Consider the following 15,855-nt stretch of genomic DNA (forward strand, 5'->3'; position numbering starts at 1 on the left):
AACACTAAACATATATGCCGGCTGACGGTATACTGCTTACTTTAATTTCCAAGAAACTACGGAGCAAGCAGCAGGGACTGGATTGGCAGAAAACAATCGGGAAACATAAAACTCGTCCCGACCTGCATTGTGTAGCTTGATAGAACGTCGACTTGGTGCAAAATCGCAGGATCAGCAGATGCAATTTGACGTGGTGTGTGCAGTTTACACATGCATTTTGCAAAAGAGGGAATCCCGCAAGCTTCACGATCCAAGATAGAGACACGATAGCTTGTCAGTGTACGACTGCACGTAGGAGGCGCGTGTTCATCCGGAGCAGTCTGCGCTGCATAAATTCCTGAGGAATACTCCGAATTAAAAAGCCGGTGAGACGATTTTTGTAAGTATTAAGTAAGTAGACCCTAATTGTCATTTCTGTAGTATTGAAACTTTATCTCGATTTGAACAACATTTTTCATGCTAAGCTGAATTTTCACTTGATTTATATACCTTATTCAGCTTTGCTGCGTTGTTGCATCATTTTCCTGTTGGCCCTTCAAGTCAATCAGTCTTGACACTCTAATAGTGCCAGAATCGATGATACATCATTCAAGATGGATCAAACTCCAGAGAAAGAGTTTAAGGCAAGGCCTTATCAAATATATTTGTACGAAAAAACCATTGAACAGAACAGTATTCTGTACTTGCCAACTGGCAGCGGTAAAACGTATATAGCAGTTTTACTAGTGAAAAGGTTGAGTGGAGATGTTCAGAGGTATATAAGCAATGTTCATACTATTTTAAAAATCATGGAAAGTCAATTATTTTATTCTTGAAAATACTAATTTTCAGACAATATACAGAAGGTGGTAAGAGGACAATATTCATTGTCAATACTGTGGCATTAGTGGTACAGCAGACAGCTTTTCTAACTCGGCATACAGGCTTGGTTTGCAAAGGATACAGCGGAGACATGGGAGTAGATTTTTGGTCAAAAGAAGAATGGCGCAAAGAAATTAATACAAATCAGGTATGGATTTGGTCTGCATTTTCAAAATGGAGCAATGTTTTATGAACCATTGAATTTTTTTTTTTAAATATTCATTATTCAACTTTCTTACAGGTTTTGGTCATGACTGCACAAATATTTTTGAACCTTTTAACACATGGATATATATCATTGGATAAAATAAATTTACTTATTTTTGATGAATGTCATCGAGCTGTGAAAGATCATCCGATGAGACAGATAATGCAAAGATTTCAAGATTATCCTAAAGAAAAGCTACCTAGGGTACTAGCCATGTCTGCTTCATTACTCAATGCTAATGTGCCATTAGGTAAAATTGAAACAACTCTGCGGGTATGAAATTTCAAATGCTCATGAATTAAATTATTTTATACTTCAAATAAAATTTCTAATTGTAATAATTATGTATAACAGGAATTAGAAGTTACATTCCAAGCAAAGATTATCACAGTTGAGTCATTAGCTTACGTTACAGATTATGCTACGAATCCAAAAGAATTTGTGGAATATTATGAGACCCCACACAAAATCAGTCTACTGAATGAAATATCTGCTATTGTAGAGTACGCTTCATCTATTTTAAAACAAGTTGTTTTACCCAATAGAATGGAAAATCCAGAAAGCAGTATGATTTTTAAACCTGTTTCTAAAACTATAAAATTAAATAGAATATTGAGTGATGTTGAAGAACACCTCACAGACATGGGTTTGTATGGTGGAAGTGAAAGTGTGCTACAGCACATTATACAACTAGAATGCCTCAAAAGATTTGGAGATGAAAAAGTTTGTATCATACATTATTATTATTAGAATATCAAATTGGTGATTTTTTTAAATTTAATTTATGCATACTAAATTTTAGGAAGCTATTGCAATGTTTGACTTTATAATAACACAATTAGTGAAAATACAAAAACTATTGAGTGATGCAATGAATGAAGTGCAATTGCCTGATACTATTCAGAGGTATATTTTCTTAAATTTAATAACAATCATCAGTTATTTATTTAATTTTACAAAATTATTTATTTTAGATTTTCATCATCAAAAGTACTTAAGCTTATGGAAGTTTTAAAAACTTTTTATAATAATATGGAAAATAAAAGAAACTTCTGCTGCATTATTTTTGTGAAAAGACGTTTCACTGCCAAAGTCTTGTACCAACTTTTATCGGTATGTTTTTAAAAGTAAATTAGATAGTTCAATTTGTATTTTATTCAATTTATATCTTTACAGAAATTAAGTTCTTGCGATGAGGATTTCCAATTTTTAAAACCTCAGTATATGGTTGGTTACAGCAATAATCCTTATAAAAATGCTAGAGAAACGGTGTGTATTGCTAAATGGAATGATGAAGTTCTTACAAAGTAAGCGATTAAAACATTTACAATTTAAAGCTTTGATTGTGTATAACATTTTTTACAAATATGTGATCACTTCCAAAATATAGATTTAGAAATGGCGTAGCCAATTGTGTAGTAGCTACAGATGTTGTTGATGAAGGTGTGGATATACCTTCATGTACATTAATTGTACGTTACTATGCTCCAATGGACTTCCGGGCCTATATACAAAGTAAAGGAAGGGCCCGCCATTCAACAAGTCACTTTATCATTCTGGCTTCCAGTGAAGATGATTACATCAGTCGATATCGCTCCTTCCAACAAACGGAACGATTCTTAAGACAGGTATTTTATTAATACTTATCCCGCATGAAAACAACAAATCAAAATAAACTTCTAATGCTTTTTCCAGGCTTTGCATGGTAAATCTGATTATCGTATAAAACCTTCAAATAATGATGTTGATGCACTTCTATATCAATACGTTATACAGCCATATATCGTAAAAGATGCAAATGGAACCATAAGTGTAATAACTGAGCAATCAGCCATATCTCTTATTAACGAATATTGTGCAAATCTCGTTAAATCTAAATTCATTATGTTAACACCAACATGGGTCAAAGAAGATGTTAGTCCGTCAGCCTATAGGGTAAGAATTATTCTCGAAAGTATGCTTCATTTGTTATAGCAGTGAATTATTGAATTTCAGGTTCTATTAACTCTACCTCCAATATCTCCTTTAAACGACACTATTATTGGGGATGTCATGCAATCAGTAGACATTGCTAAAAGATCAGCTGCTTTGAAAGCGTGTATTAAATTATATGAAATAGGCGAATTAAACGATCATTTAAAGCCTAGAAAACCTGAAGACATTGAGTTGCATACCAAACATTTGTTTCCGTATTATGTAGCTGATAAAGACACTACAGATGGTATGCCTGGAACAAACTCGAAAAAGCGACACCATGAGTTAATCGTAAATATTTCTTGTACAAGTAAAAAAGTTTTTTTAAGTAGTATTTAATTTAATAAAGTTATTCTGTTGCAGTATCCAGAAGCATTATGCTCAGCTTTTCCAAAGCCAAATGAGTCGCTGTATTTGCATATCATTGATATGAAACCGAATTATCCGAGGCCAAATGACAATAGGCATTTGGTTTTTTACAATTTATTGTCCAATTCACAGACTTATGGTATACTTTCGGCAAAAAAAATACCGGAAATTCCGAGTTTCCCAATATTTATGAATATCGGTGATTTACAAATAAATATCAAAAGTAATAATCAGTTAAAATCTTTGACTGAAATGGAAATCGAGCAACTCAAATTGTTCCACACGTTAGTATTTAGCAAAATTTTAAAAGTGATAAAAGAGTTTATGATTTTCGATGCTAGCAATATGGAAAATAACTTTTTGGTTGTCCCCAGTAAGTATACACAATAAAATCTATAGGTTGTAATCAGGAGTATATCCATAAATATAATAAATTCAAAATGTTTGTAGTAAACGAAAGGGGACAAATTAACTGGGATATTGTTAATCGTTACAAAATCATTGCATCTATATCGCCAAGTGAAAACCTAGTGGTAAAAGAATCGGAGTATGATTTGGCACTTGTCACTCCGAATTATAGGGCATCAAACATGTACATCGTCACTCAAGTTTGTGAATATTTAAAGGCTGAGTCAAGTTTTCCAACATCAGATTATAATTCTTATGTACATTACTTTAAAGAAAGGCATTACATAGAAATAAAGAATCCAGCACAACCTATGCTTGAAGTTAAACCAATTTCTAGCAAAATTAATTGTACAAAACCAAGGTATGTCCCGATGTAAGATTATATAAATTTTACATTTTTAACATTTATTATTTATTATTTATGTTTTTCTTTCAACTTTTAGAAGTATAAAAGCTAATTTGAGTAAGAGAAAACGTGCAAGTCTCACTGAAGATTTCGAGGAACATTTGGTACCAGAACTTTGTGATAGGATTGATTTTCCTTCTCTGTATTGGCTCAAGGCAACAACGCTTCCATCAATCTTACACAGAATTTCTCAATTGATTGCTGCAGAAGAATTAAGAGTCAAAATTGCTCATGAAGCGCAGCTTCACATCAGTAGTTTAGAAGCAGGAAAAAAGTGGGAACCCATGCAAATTGTAGATCAATTTTCACAAAATTCTGAATCAAATAGTGATACTACTTTTGACGAAAGTCTCATGGATGAAGAAGATCTGGAAGCTGAAAACCTTTTAGTGCCAGATACTTCTTTAGAGGTGGATAGTACGTTATCTTTTCTATTTATATTTTGTTTGATAAAAATTGCACGTTAAAATAAAATTACCATCGTTTAAAATGTTGTTAGCAGTGTTTAAATGCTTCTAAATAAGAACATGTTTTTATTTTATACTTTAGTACTTAGCCAAGAAAGAAGTTCATACTCCTGGAGTAAAGAACAAGAACCAACAGATCTTGATAGAAACGCTCAACAGATTCAGCTTATTGATATTGAGTACTACTGTCAATTCATGTCCGGCGTTACACCTGAAGACACCAAAAATCTCGTAAGATTATGCATATTTTTGTTTAAAGTATTTTAGCTTTTATAAATCGTGTACAATTTGCGTTGTAGAAATATCAAAATGCTGTGAAAAGCTTGTACATTACTCCGGAGAAAGTATCCGCACCAGTTTTAAAAATGCTGACAAGCAGCAATCCTTACGGCCCAAGTCCTGTTGATATTTTGCAGGTAAGAAAAATTTCAGTAAATTTTTTCTGATTCTTCTCATTTCAAATACGTACTGATCATATGAACTGTGTAATATTTTTTTAGAGCTTGACTACAAAAGTGAAAAATGACGTTTTCAATTTGGAGCGAGTAGAAACTCTAGGAGATTCATTCCTAAAGTTTGCAATCTCACTATTTTTATATCAAGCTTATCCGACCTGTGGAGAGGGTCCATTAACTCATCTTAAAGGAAAATTAGTCGGGAATTTGAATCTGTTTTACTGCAGCAAGCAAAAAAACATCGCCGGTCGGATGCACGTAGAAGATTTTGCACCGACTGGTAATTTCGTTACTCCTGCATATGCTGCACATCAAGTCTTGCAGCAAATTCTAAGAGCTGAAAAGGTACTTACAGAGATAAAAAACTGTATTAAATCAAATTTATTTTAATTAATTTAATGAAATATATATATATATATATATATATATATATATATATATATATATATATATATATATATATATATATATATATTCACATTGTTTGCCTTTTTGTCGATTCTAGGTTTCGGCAAATATACTCTACGAAATTCGTGTACCCGCCGCAGAAAGGTTCTCTGGTTGCATTTCAAATAATACAACTGATATGATGCAAGATAAAGTACTCGCATGGCCAAGTGATGAAAAGGTGACGCATACAGGGATGGAACATTTTCTCGGTATTCAAGTAGTCTCGGATAAATCGGTATCAGATTGTACTGAGGCATTAATAGGCACATACCTACTTGTTAGTGTTTTTATTGTATAATATAGTACCAATAATTTTAATTTATCATTAATTGATCGTTATTTGAAAAAATTTCATTTCAGCATTTGGGTATAAAAGGCGCTTTACAAATTTTAAAATGGTTTGAAATATTGCCGAAAAGTCTGAATGTAGACCAGTATTTATATTCAGAAGTAGAAAATCCTCAATTAGGCGATGGCGATGTTAATGTACATATACCATGGGCACAGACAATGGAAGAAAGACTTGGATACAAATTTCGTAATCGGGCATTTTTACTACAAGTAAGTTAACCATTTTTTAAAGCTATGATTATTTTTAGAATAATATTAAATACTGTTATAGGCATTTACACATCCATCATATATGCCAAATCGACAGACAGCATCTTATCAAAGATTAGAATTCTTAGGAGATGCTGTGCTTGGTATGTAAATCAACATTCAAAACTTACATCACTTTTGACTATTTAAAGTCTTTTATAATATTTTGTTTATAGATTTCCTGTTAACTATTCATATTTATGAAACCTGTGGCAATTTAAGTCCTGGTGAACTAACAGACCTAAGATCTGCATTGGTTAACAACATAACTTTCGCTTGTTTAGCTGTACGTTACGGTTTGCACACTGCTCTTTTAGCATTGGCCCCAAAACTATTTGACCTTATCGACAAATTCGTCAAATTTCAAGAAAATAGAAATTATAAGATAGATGACGAGGTAATTATAAAGTCACGAAAATTTTGAGTTTTTATATTTTAATGTCTATAAATTTACTTTTTTATCAGTTGTTGTGGGTACTGTTAGAAGAAGAAGAATGCAATATGGCAGAGCATGTTGATGTCCCCAAGGTTTTGGGAGACATATACGAATCAGTGATAGGAGCCATTTTCTTGGACTCGGGAAAGAATTTAGAAGTTGTATGGCAAGTTATTTATAACTTGATGAAAAATGAAATTGGTATGTTGTCACGTTTTGAAATATAATTTTTGCATCATACATTCTCATTGCAATTAAAAATTTATTGGTATCTCTTATAGATTTATTTAGTAAAAATGTACCTAAGCAGCCTATTCGAGTTATTCACGAAACTCAAGGCGCCAACCCAAAATTCTCGTAAGTTTAAATATTTTGATATTCAATAAATAATCTTTTAAAATGCTTTATAACAATGTGTATCACTCTTAGGTTGGCTCAATTAGTGGAAAAATCGTCTACAATCATGATCACTCTAACGGTCACTGTGAATGGCAAAAAAAAGTTCTTCCATGGATTCGGACCAACAAAAAAATTGGCTAAATGCGCTGCCTCAAAACAAGCTTTAAAATATTTACGTTATAAGAACTAACACAACTCATGCTTATTGCAAATTTCTATATTAGGATTCTATCAACAGCATAAGTTTAAAGTGATCCTAAAAAAGTAGTCTTACACCTTCTGCATATTTAAGGACAAAATAGTTATTTATTCTTCAAACACTATATTTGTATTTTTAAACATGCACAAAATGTAGGACTTCCGTATGTTGATTATTTTGTATACAATAGGGAACAGACATGGTTCTGCTATATACATATAAATACTTATATACAGTAGAAAATAGCATAAGAATACGCTATGCATCAATTTTTTGCTGATTTAATACCTCTAGGCCCTAATACTAAATATTGCAGTAAAAATCGTGAATCTTGTACTTTTTTGTAAGATTTATCCTTAACTTTATTTTAAAAAAGGTTTTAAAAATCATGTCTGTTTCCTATTTTATGTATATTTAAAGTGCTAAACCATGCTGTACTCATGATGTACAAATGTGATACTATAGCATGCTATTGTTAATAGTATATTTCGAGTGTAGAATCAACTTTTCGCACGTGTATCGAACGTTATTTTTTTATACAGGGGCGGAAAATGTGCTTTAACGCACGCGGAGCGTGCGTAAAAGCGAATTTTACGCACACTGTATCGAAAATACTGTTAAGCGCATGGAGTGTGAAAAATACGTGTGAATGTTATATTATTGGAATGTATTATTAAAGATAATTTAATTGTTATAAACATTGTCAATTGAAAAACACACTTAAAAAAAATTGTACTCAGAATATGCCTTATCTATAACTATGTTACTATTCATGTTCATAAATAATAGACTTTTATATACAAGAGAGAAAAAATGCTTTGCAGTGTAAATTTAGAAAAACCATTTAGTTTTTTTTCTCTAATACATAATATGTTCTTGTCTTCCGTTACTATTATGAACACAAAACGCAATATTTTGTGTACCGTGAACTGAATGAACAATTGGTTCTATGAAATTTAGTTTTCTAAAATAATTAAGCAAACATTTATAAATCGTGATGTTTTATAAAACGTTACTGCTATATTTATTATCATTAAGAATTAAAATTTTATTTACAACTAACGCTTCTGTTTTCTTCCCCTTCACAGCATATTAAACTTTTTAATCGTCTCCCTTCCTTTTCTTCAGCGACGGACGATCAAAAACTTGCTTCACGCCAGCTGCTTGATTATTGTGGAACTTTAAATTTTGGGCAGTTTCGGATATCCAAGGCGAGTCAAATTGCGTTGTATCCTGGTCAACCAAATGTGTGTATTTGGTCCTACCGCTTCGACCAAAGTTTTTCACTTGCATTACTTTAGGCAAAACAGTTTTGTCAAAGTGATCTTCAAGAGTCGCTCCTGAGAAGTCTCTCTTATAAATTGTATCGTCTTTGTCCAAATAAAAGGCACCGCGGTGATAATACTTTTGCAAGAACTTATACTTTCCTTTAGCTGCTTTGTTAGTGACAACTTTAGGATTGAGTCGAGCTTCTTGCCGGCGTTCTTCTTCCGTCATGTTGCGTAGCCTTTCAATCTCTAATCTTTCTCTTTCGACCCTGAAATAATATGACAAATTCCAGATTTAATAATTGCAAGAAAAAATGTTGTTTAAATAAATACAAAAAAATACATACGCTTCCCGTTCTTCACGATCTCGTTTGTTACGTTTTAATTCCCGTAATTTCCATGATTCATATACCAACTCGTCATTTTCATCATCAGTAACTACATCATTAATGTTGCCTTCTGTTTCGTACTGACTACTTCTAACTTGGCTTTCTTTTCTGATGGACTCTTCTACCATCTGGAATAAAAATAAAAGGTGTTATGAATTTAATCATTACTTAAGTAATAAAAAAAATGTATGTTGCCTGTATAAAACTTTACTTACTCGTAGAGTTTGTTTTTTACGTTCTTCTACCAATTTCTTGGCCTCCATTTCAGCTTGTTTTTGTTTTTGTGCTTCTTTTTCCTTTTCCATCACAGTTATTCGATCCCTTTTACGGACAAAAACTGGCTTTAACCGAGGTCCAGTTTCTTCTTCAGAATCTGTGTACTCCTCGTATTCTGAACTAGATTCAGAACTATCTCCAGATTTCTCTTCTTCATCCTCCTCCTTAACCAATTCTTCCTCAGCTTCTTTTTTTGACAACACTCTTTGTTTCAAAGCTTCTCTCCTTCTTTCGATTTCTTCATCAGATAGTTCCTCATCTTCTGATGATTCTGAACTATCAAGCTTAATGCGCTCTCTTGATTTTTCATTAATGTCAGCAACTAAAACTTCTGGCTCTTGAATATGCCTTCGTCTTTCTACTCTGATATCATCATCATTTTCTCTTAATCGATCTACACGCGTTAGACGTCGTAATCGTGGGTCATCTATCTCTCTTGTTTTTATCTGTTCCTCATCTTCCCGAATTTCTGAAACATCCTCTTCTTGATACGGTCTTTTGTCCAAAAAGTCATCCTCTTCGGATTCTCCATCGGTACTTGCATCTGGAGCATACTCTGGCCGTTTGCCGGATACATATCGGTGAACCTTCACTTTTTTCATGCTAACTTCTCCTGTAGACAGATAAAAAAAAAATCAAGGTAATTTCAAAACATAATCAAAATGTTCAATCATGACTACTTACTCTGTTGAGACCATATACATACCTTTGTCATTTTTTATTGGTACAGCACCAGCAGTACTTTGAATGCCCATTGGCGCTGGAGCTAAAGAACTGTTTGCCACAAAGTAATCCATGTTGAAGCAGCTAGTAAACGGGTCTGAATTATTTCACGATACAGTACACTCGAGCTATTGTATTTGCTAAACTGATGCTTTTCAGAAGTAAACAAAGTACACAGATTTTTTCTAGGTTAAATAATAGATTCGGATAACCTTCAACTTTTATGTATCAGTTATTGTTACTCAAATTCACGGTTCGAAATAGTATCGTGGCCACTTTACGGCGGAAGAAAGTCTGCAGTTCCGCTTCGTCCAAGTAGGTATATGTAGAATCAACGAATATTAGACTAGAACGTAGAAATTCGTCGACATGTTGATGACTGACGCCATTGATAGGTATTATATATAGGTATATAGTCTACGGCTACCGAAGATTTAGATTTTCGACAGCTGCTTGACAATTCTCACTTCTCGCCGCTGCAGTTCACCCAGTGGTGGGTAAAAGACGTGAGAATAAACGCGATACGCGTATCATTCAATGCGACGCGTATGATATATGTCGTAATGGCGTCGTAGACGTCGCAAACAACAAATTAAGTTAATTTAGATACACAATTTATGAGAATTGAATAAAAAGTAAGTCTCTTTATTAAATAAGAAGATAAAACATGTAAACAAGAGCTAAGACGACCATAATAACAAGCGTTTGAGTCAGTAGTGTCAGCTCCAAAACATATATATGTAGTAGGTACGTGTTTCGGAGCTTCTGCGTTTACAAAACCTATATAGGTAAGCAGCTTTTCTAATCGTAGAGCTCGTAGCTCTTTAAATCAACTATAACCTCTAAGCATCATAGAGTTTATTTTCTGTCTGTTTAAGTTCCTACAAGAATTCTAGTTCAAGCATCAGCTAAAATAAAAATTTAGAATTATATTATTTATTGAAAATTAATGAATAATTTTAGTTATAATAGACTACAATATTATTATTGTAATTTTGTATTACCATTATTGATTATAATAAATAGTTTTTGACAAAAATTCATATTTAAACATTTATTTTTTTATAAAAATTGTTTTACTAGAATTCGATTCTTCAAGAATTGAAATTTGAATTTAAATTTTGCTTTTTTTCATTCATACGCGTATGATACGCGCGTATTAAATATATTATGGGTAAATTACGCGACGTCTGCGACGCGTCGTAAATACGATTTACGACACGGCGTATAATACAGGCCCACCACTGGTTTCACGTTCACCCCACAATTCAAAATTATCTTGTGCTATTTTCTCAAGAACAGGTTATGTTATTTATTTTGAAATTTCGAAGTCCAAAACTTTAAATTGTATCGCATATCGCAATTTTTTTCGAATTTTCTTTATTTAATGGGAATCTCGTCCACACTTCGTAGCATAATTATAGGTGTGCCGGTTGGATTTTTATTTTTCAATCAAGTCGGTTACGTTGCTCGAGTTGAGGGAGTTTCAATGCAACCAGCATTAAATCCTGACTTGGAACAAGAAGATTACGTTTTTTTAAATCGTTGGGTTGTGCGCGATAAGAATATCAGAAGGGGAGATATTGTCACATTCAAATCACCAAAGTTTCCAAATCAAAAACTCATTAAACGTGTCATTGGTTTATCTGGTGACGTTATACATACAATAGGTTATAGAAAACAAATACTTCAGGTCAGATCAGCAGTAAAATTATATTAATCTTCTTAGTACTGGTCGTGGCATTTTAACTATTTTTTTTTTTTCATGGCCAGGTTCCGGATGAGCAATGCTGGGTTGAGGGAGATCATACGGGACACTCTATGGATTCAAATACATTTGGACCAATTCCACTGGATATAATAACAGCAAAAGCTACATGCATTGTATGGCCACCAAGTCGATGGCAAAATTTGGATAACTTTGTACCCGATGATCGAACTCCACTGAATAGTTCAAGTGCTTTGGCAGCCTAATAAGTTTTTCAAATCAACAAAATGAGGGCAGTATGTTTTGTAAAGCGATTGCAATGGGATGTGCCTGGAACATTGTTTAGACATGGTTTAACAATCGGTGATGTTGACAATGATGGTGACAATGAGCTAGTTGTTGGAACTGCAGAGGGTGACTTGTACATTTTCAAGGTATTATATAAGATTTTTTTACCACTTGTACTCAGTATTATCTATATCAAATTGACTAATCAAATAACTTTTCTTCACAGGGTTTGGAGTTATGGCAAAAAATAACAGGCCTAGGTTTAATAACCAGCGTTGCTATAGGCGATATATTCAATTGTGGCAGAAATGCTTTAATTGTGATCTGTGGGGATGGATGGGTACACATCTACTACAGCCCACGCTCTGTTCACCCAAGTCTAAATACATTACATTCTGAAGGAAGTGGTTCTGACAATGGAGAACATTTTGAGCAGAATTTTGCAAAACTTAAAATAGGTACGTTTAGGCCATTTAGAGTGTTCATTGTAAATTTGGCTATCAATTGGAATAATAATTCACCATGAATAATTACAGGTACTCTGAATTTAACGAATTTAACTGAGAACGCCATTCTTGATCATAGAATAAATTCAAATCGATCCGATGACTCAGTTGGAAAAATGAAATGTGTTCATGTTCAGAGGATACCAACAAATACAAAAGTAGTTTTAGTAGCTGATGTAGATAAAGATGGTGCTAATGAAATGATAATTGGCTTAACAGACAGAGTAGTGAGATCTTATAGGTGGTCCAGTAATGCAGACTTGGGCACTGGAAAATTGATAGGACTAAATAAATGGGAATGTGCAAATCAAATTGGAACTGTTACATTACAAGATGATTCTGATGGCACACCAACACTGTTGGTTGCTCAGCCAGGTGGAACTTTTATGAGAATCAAGTGTAATGCAGATGATTGTCAGTTGGATGATGATTGCTTTGATACCAACAGTGAAGCAGCAGCTAGTGGTGTTGATTATCAAACCTTGGGCATTTCAAGAATGAGGAATCCCAATATATCAACTGAAATATTAGGAAACCTCAAACCTAAAATATCAAATTTTTCTGATCATGATGTCAAATGCACATCGACTGATCAAGATTTACTCGGATCGACTTCTTCAAAAGATTTCCAAGAGGAAATCGCATCAGCCAATGAAACAGACATAGATAGGCAGTCTGGAGTTGATATGGTGGACGGTAATCTTATTGGCGGTAATATCGTTTTTGGAGAATTCGAGAGCAAGAAAGATCAAAGTCATTTTCATTCTTCATTCAAAACTTCGGACCTCGGTGATAAAAATCTGATCAAAAGAGATGATTACGCCAAATTCGAAGACCACAAGCAGACAGTAAATACGCAATCTAATGTGAAGGAAGACAATAAATCTTGGTCCAATTCAAAATCGTATGCCCTGGCTACGCTCGATGGTACCATAATGTTGGTCAAGGACGAGATAATACTTTGGTAGTGTGTTTTTTAAATTTTCTATAACGACACGTGAATAACTGATTTTTAGAAAAAAAAAAAAAAAAACTACGAATGTCATTAGGAAGTATCCTTCTTTACCGACCGGCTATCATTTTTAAAAATCTGTCATTTACGAGTCAATAATTTATCAAACGAAATTTCCAACGCATGTTCTAAAGACAAAATTATTTTGAAACTTTTATTCTCCGCAAAAATTGTATTTTTAAAATAAACGAAATTTGTGATCGCAGGTCGATGCAAGTAGATCACCACATATCGGCCTTGTGTCCATTGGACGTTACCGGAGACGGAGCGGACGAAATAATTGCGTGTACTTGGGATGGCCAAACTTATATACTCGATCAACAGAGAAACAGCGTCCGCTTTCAATTCGAGGAGCCAGTGCGAGCTTTCTGCGCTGGAATGTACAGTGTTTTTCCTCGATCAAAGAGCCCATGCCTAGTGTACAATAATTTTTTCAACAAGGTAACTGTTTTTTTTTTACGATGAAAAAAGGTTTACACGTCGGATGGTTGCTAAAAGACGTTTATAAAAAAAGCGTATATCTAGGTACAAATAGCCCGTATATAGTTAACCGATACAAGCACACTATACATATTTACTAATGAGTCGGATTAGCTCGATTTATGGATCGAGTATTAGGCTCGTTACTTCTACATCGGTCTGTATACCTTTGAAGCATTAGCGCTACTCTGTATAACTGGTGGGACTTTATGTATCATCAGCGAACTGATCGTTTGTAACGAAAGCTACAGGAAGAATGATCGCAAGCTTAATTTGGCGCGTATAAGGTTGGCCGCAGAGGCCTTATCTCTGCGCCTATGCGCAAAAAAATCGGTCTATCTCGTTTCCACACGAATCAGTTAGATTTAAAAAAAATTCTCATCTTCCTCTCACACCTCTGCGCAGATTTTCCTCTACTACGACGTCAGTCTTCCCAGCATGCTGGTAACCGCGCTGAACCCAACGGAGTCTCTGGAAGCATCGGAGAAGGAGTCGCTGAAGAAGATTCTCGCCGACTCTCCGGACTGCGAGCACGGCCCGGAGCTGAGGCAGTTGACCGAGTGGCTGTTGTACGGAATGAGCTGAGAAATAAAGAGAAAAAGTCAGCATATACTCGCTCTTCTCTGCGTTATATATTTTCTCACACAACGCGCGCGCGCACACACACACACACACACGCACACGCACACGTCGAAGCGGAAACGTCCGTTTAGCGCAAAAAAGCTGTCCGATCGCCCGAAAAGCGGAGCATCGCCGAGCTGCAGGCAAGGCCAAAAGGGTGTACGGGCTTGACACATCTACTCCGTTCGCGCGTTTCTTATCGGCGGGCCGTCATCTACGAGCGCTCGCTTGTTTGCATATTTTATACACAGCCGCAGCTCTCTGTATATATCTGTATACATCGCGAGAGCGCGCGGCCGGCTAATCCGCTTACAGTCCCGCGTATATATATGTGTGTGTGTGTGTGTGGGTGTGGGTGTGCGCGTGTGTGTCCGCAGGTATACGCCCCCGATTGCAGGCGCGTGTGTGTACACACACGGGTTCCGGCGGGCTGCACGCGCCCGGCGCTCTTTTATTATATGGACTTTTAATGGGATGATTGGTCTCTTTCATGTATAAAGCGCCGCTCGTTACGATAGGCAATCGAGCGTGTCGAAGATGATGAGCATTGCTCGTATATTATGCGCGCGTTTTATACCTGTAGAGCGACGTATTAGTACGGCGAAAAAAAGGTGTATATATCTATAGCAGCCGCGCTGTGCGCTGTAGAGGGAGGCGGCTTTGTTCGGCCTCCTTCCCAGCCATTGTGATGCTCGCGAGTATACGGGGGTAATGGCGCGTTGGAAAGCAAAAAAAAAATCAACAAAGTGAACTAGTCCCGAGCGTCGATTCGGGCGTGTATGTGAAAAAAAAGAGCCGCGGAGAAGACGAGAGCTGCATCAGCGGGAAAAAGAAATAAGACGAGAGAGAGAGAGAGAGAGAGAGAGCAAAAGTCGGGGCTCCGCATTCCTCCGTGTGGGTATATACTGGCTGTTTTTATTAGCCGTGTGGTGTCAAATGCGCAAACTAGCCCACCTACGTGCTTATAATGCTCGCGCGCGCGCGTGTTTGTGTGTGTATAGAGAGAGAGAGAGAGAAACGAAGAGAAGAGGGCCTGTCAGAGAGGCGCGCGTGAGCAGGGGCCCACTGACAGCTTTTTGACACTTCTCGTCCGATTCTGGCAGTCGGGTGTCGAGTGACAGTTTTCGAGCCCACTTTTCTCTCTGCAGCAGCAGACTCCGTCTCTCTCTCTCCCTCTATAATCCTCCGCGCGGTGCGCGCTCTCTCGAAAAAAATGCTAATGGCCCGCGGGGCTCCTCTCTCTCTCTCGCTATACGTATATAGCAAGGCGCTTATATATAAAACATATATACGCGTATATATCGGGCTCGCGGAGAGAAGGGGGGGGGCAGATTGTATGTATATATATATAT

The 15,855-nt window shown here is 35.6% G+C and overlaps 3 protein-coding genes across 7 annotated transcripts; 2 read left to right on the forward strand and 1 right to left on the reverse strand.

Moving 5' to 3' along the window:
• Positions 1-68: 68 nt before the first annotated feature.
• LOC100118589 (endoribonuclease Dicer) lies at positions 69-8,294 on the forward strand. 3 transcript variants are annotated; one of them, XM_031926939.2, is made up of 24 exons: positions 69-379; positions 499-754; positions 832-1,009; positions 1,103-1,342; positions 1,424-1,792; positions 1,872-1,975; positions 2,044-2,182; positions 2,246-2,376; positions 2,460-2,697; positions 2,765-3,004; positions 3,065-3,334; positions 3,407-3,785; positions 3,863-4,181; positions 4,264-4,643; positions 4,776-4,924; positions 4,993-5,109; positions 5,194-5,493; positions 5,654-5,875; positions 5,959-6,159; positions 6,221-6,302; positions 6,375-6,595; positions 6,664-6,835; positions 6,916-6,991; positions 7,064-8,294. In XM_031926939.2, the coding sequence occupies exons 2-24, from the start codon at positions 594-596 to the stop codon at positions 7,221-7,223; spliced, it is 4,848 nt and encodes a 1,615-aa protein (XP_031782799.1). In that variant the 5' UTR covers positions 69-379; positions 499-593; the 3' UTR covers positions 7,224-8,294. The 3 variants fall into 3 exon arrangements, with proteins under 3 accessions (XP_031782799.1, XP_031782801.1, XP_031782800.1); XM_031926941.2 differs by having other exon boundaries at positions 165-365; XM_031926940.2 differs by having other exon boundaries at positions 183-390.
• Positions 7,885-10,414, reverse strand: LOC100118630 (microfibrillar-associated protein 1). Its single transcript, XM_001602503.6, has 4 exons — positions 9,872-10,414; positions 9,105-9,778; positions 8,848-9,017; positions 7,885-8,769 (listed from the first exon to the last, which is right to left on the reverse strand). Exons 1-4 carry the CDS (start codon positions 9,960-9,962, stop codon positions 8,334-8,336), a joined length of 1,371 nt encoding a protein of 456 aa, XP_001602553.1. The 5' UTR covers positions 9,963-10,414; the 3' UTR covers positions 7,885-8,333.
• Positions 10,415-10,549: 135 nt separating this feature from the next.
• Positions 10,550-14,494, forward strand: LOC100118702 (KICSTOR complex protein ITFG2). Of its 3 annotated transcripts, none has more exons than XM_031926948.2 (6): positions 10,550-10,676; positions 11,662-12,030; positions 12,111-12,342; positions 12,421-13,354; positions 13,609-13,843; positions 14,288-14,483. In XM_031926948.2, the coding sequence occupies exons 2-6, from the start codon at positions 11,884-11,886 to the stop codon at positions 14,465-14,467; spliced, it is 1,728 nt and encodes a 575-aa protein (XP_031782808.1). In that variant the 5' UTR covers positions 10,550-10,676; positions 11,662-11,883; the 3' UTR covers positions 14,468-14,483. The 3 variants fall into 3 exon arrangements, 2 of the variants coding, with proteins under 2 accessions (XP_031782808.1, XP_008210333.1); XM_008212111.4 differs by lacking the exon at positions 10,550-10,676 and adding an exon at positions 11,137-11,581 and having other exon boundaries at positions 14,288-14,494; XR_004344743.1 differs by lacking the exons at positions 10,550-10,676; positions 13,609-13,843; positions 14,288-14,483 and adding an exon at positions 11,128-11,581 and having other exon boundaries at positions 12,421-12,501.
• Positions 14,495-15,855: the final 1,361 nt, after the last annotated feature.

This window comes from Nasonia vitripennis, chromosome 3 (assembly GCF_009193385.2).
Source record: "Nasonia vitripennis strain AsymCx chromosome 3, Nvit_psr_1.1, whole genome shotgun sequence".
Taxonomy (NCBI): Eukaryota; Metazoa; Arthropoda; class Insecta; order Hymenoptera; family Pteromalidae; genus Nasonia; species Nasonia vitripennis.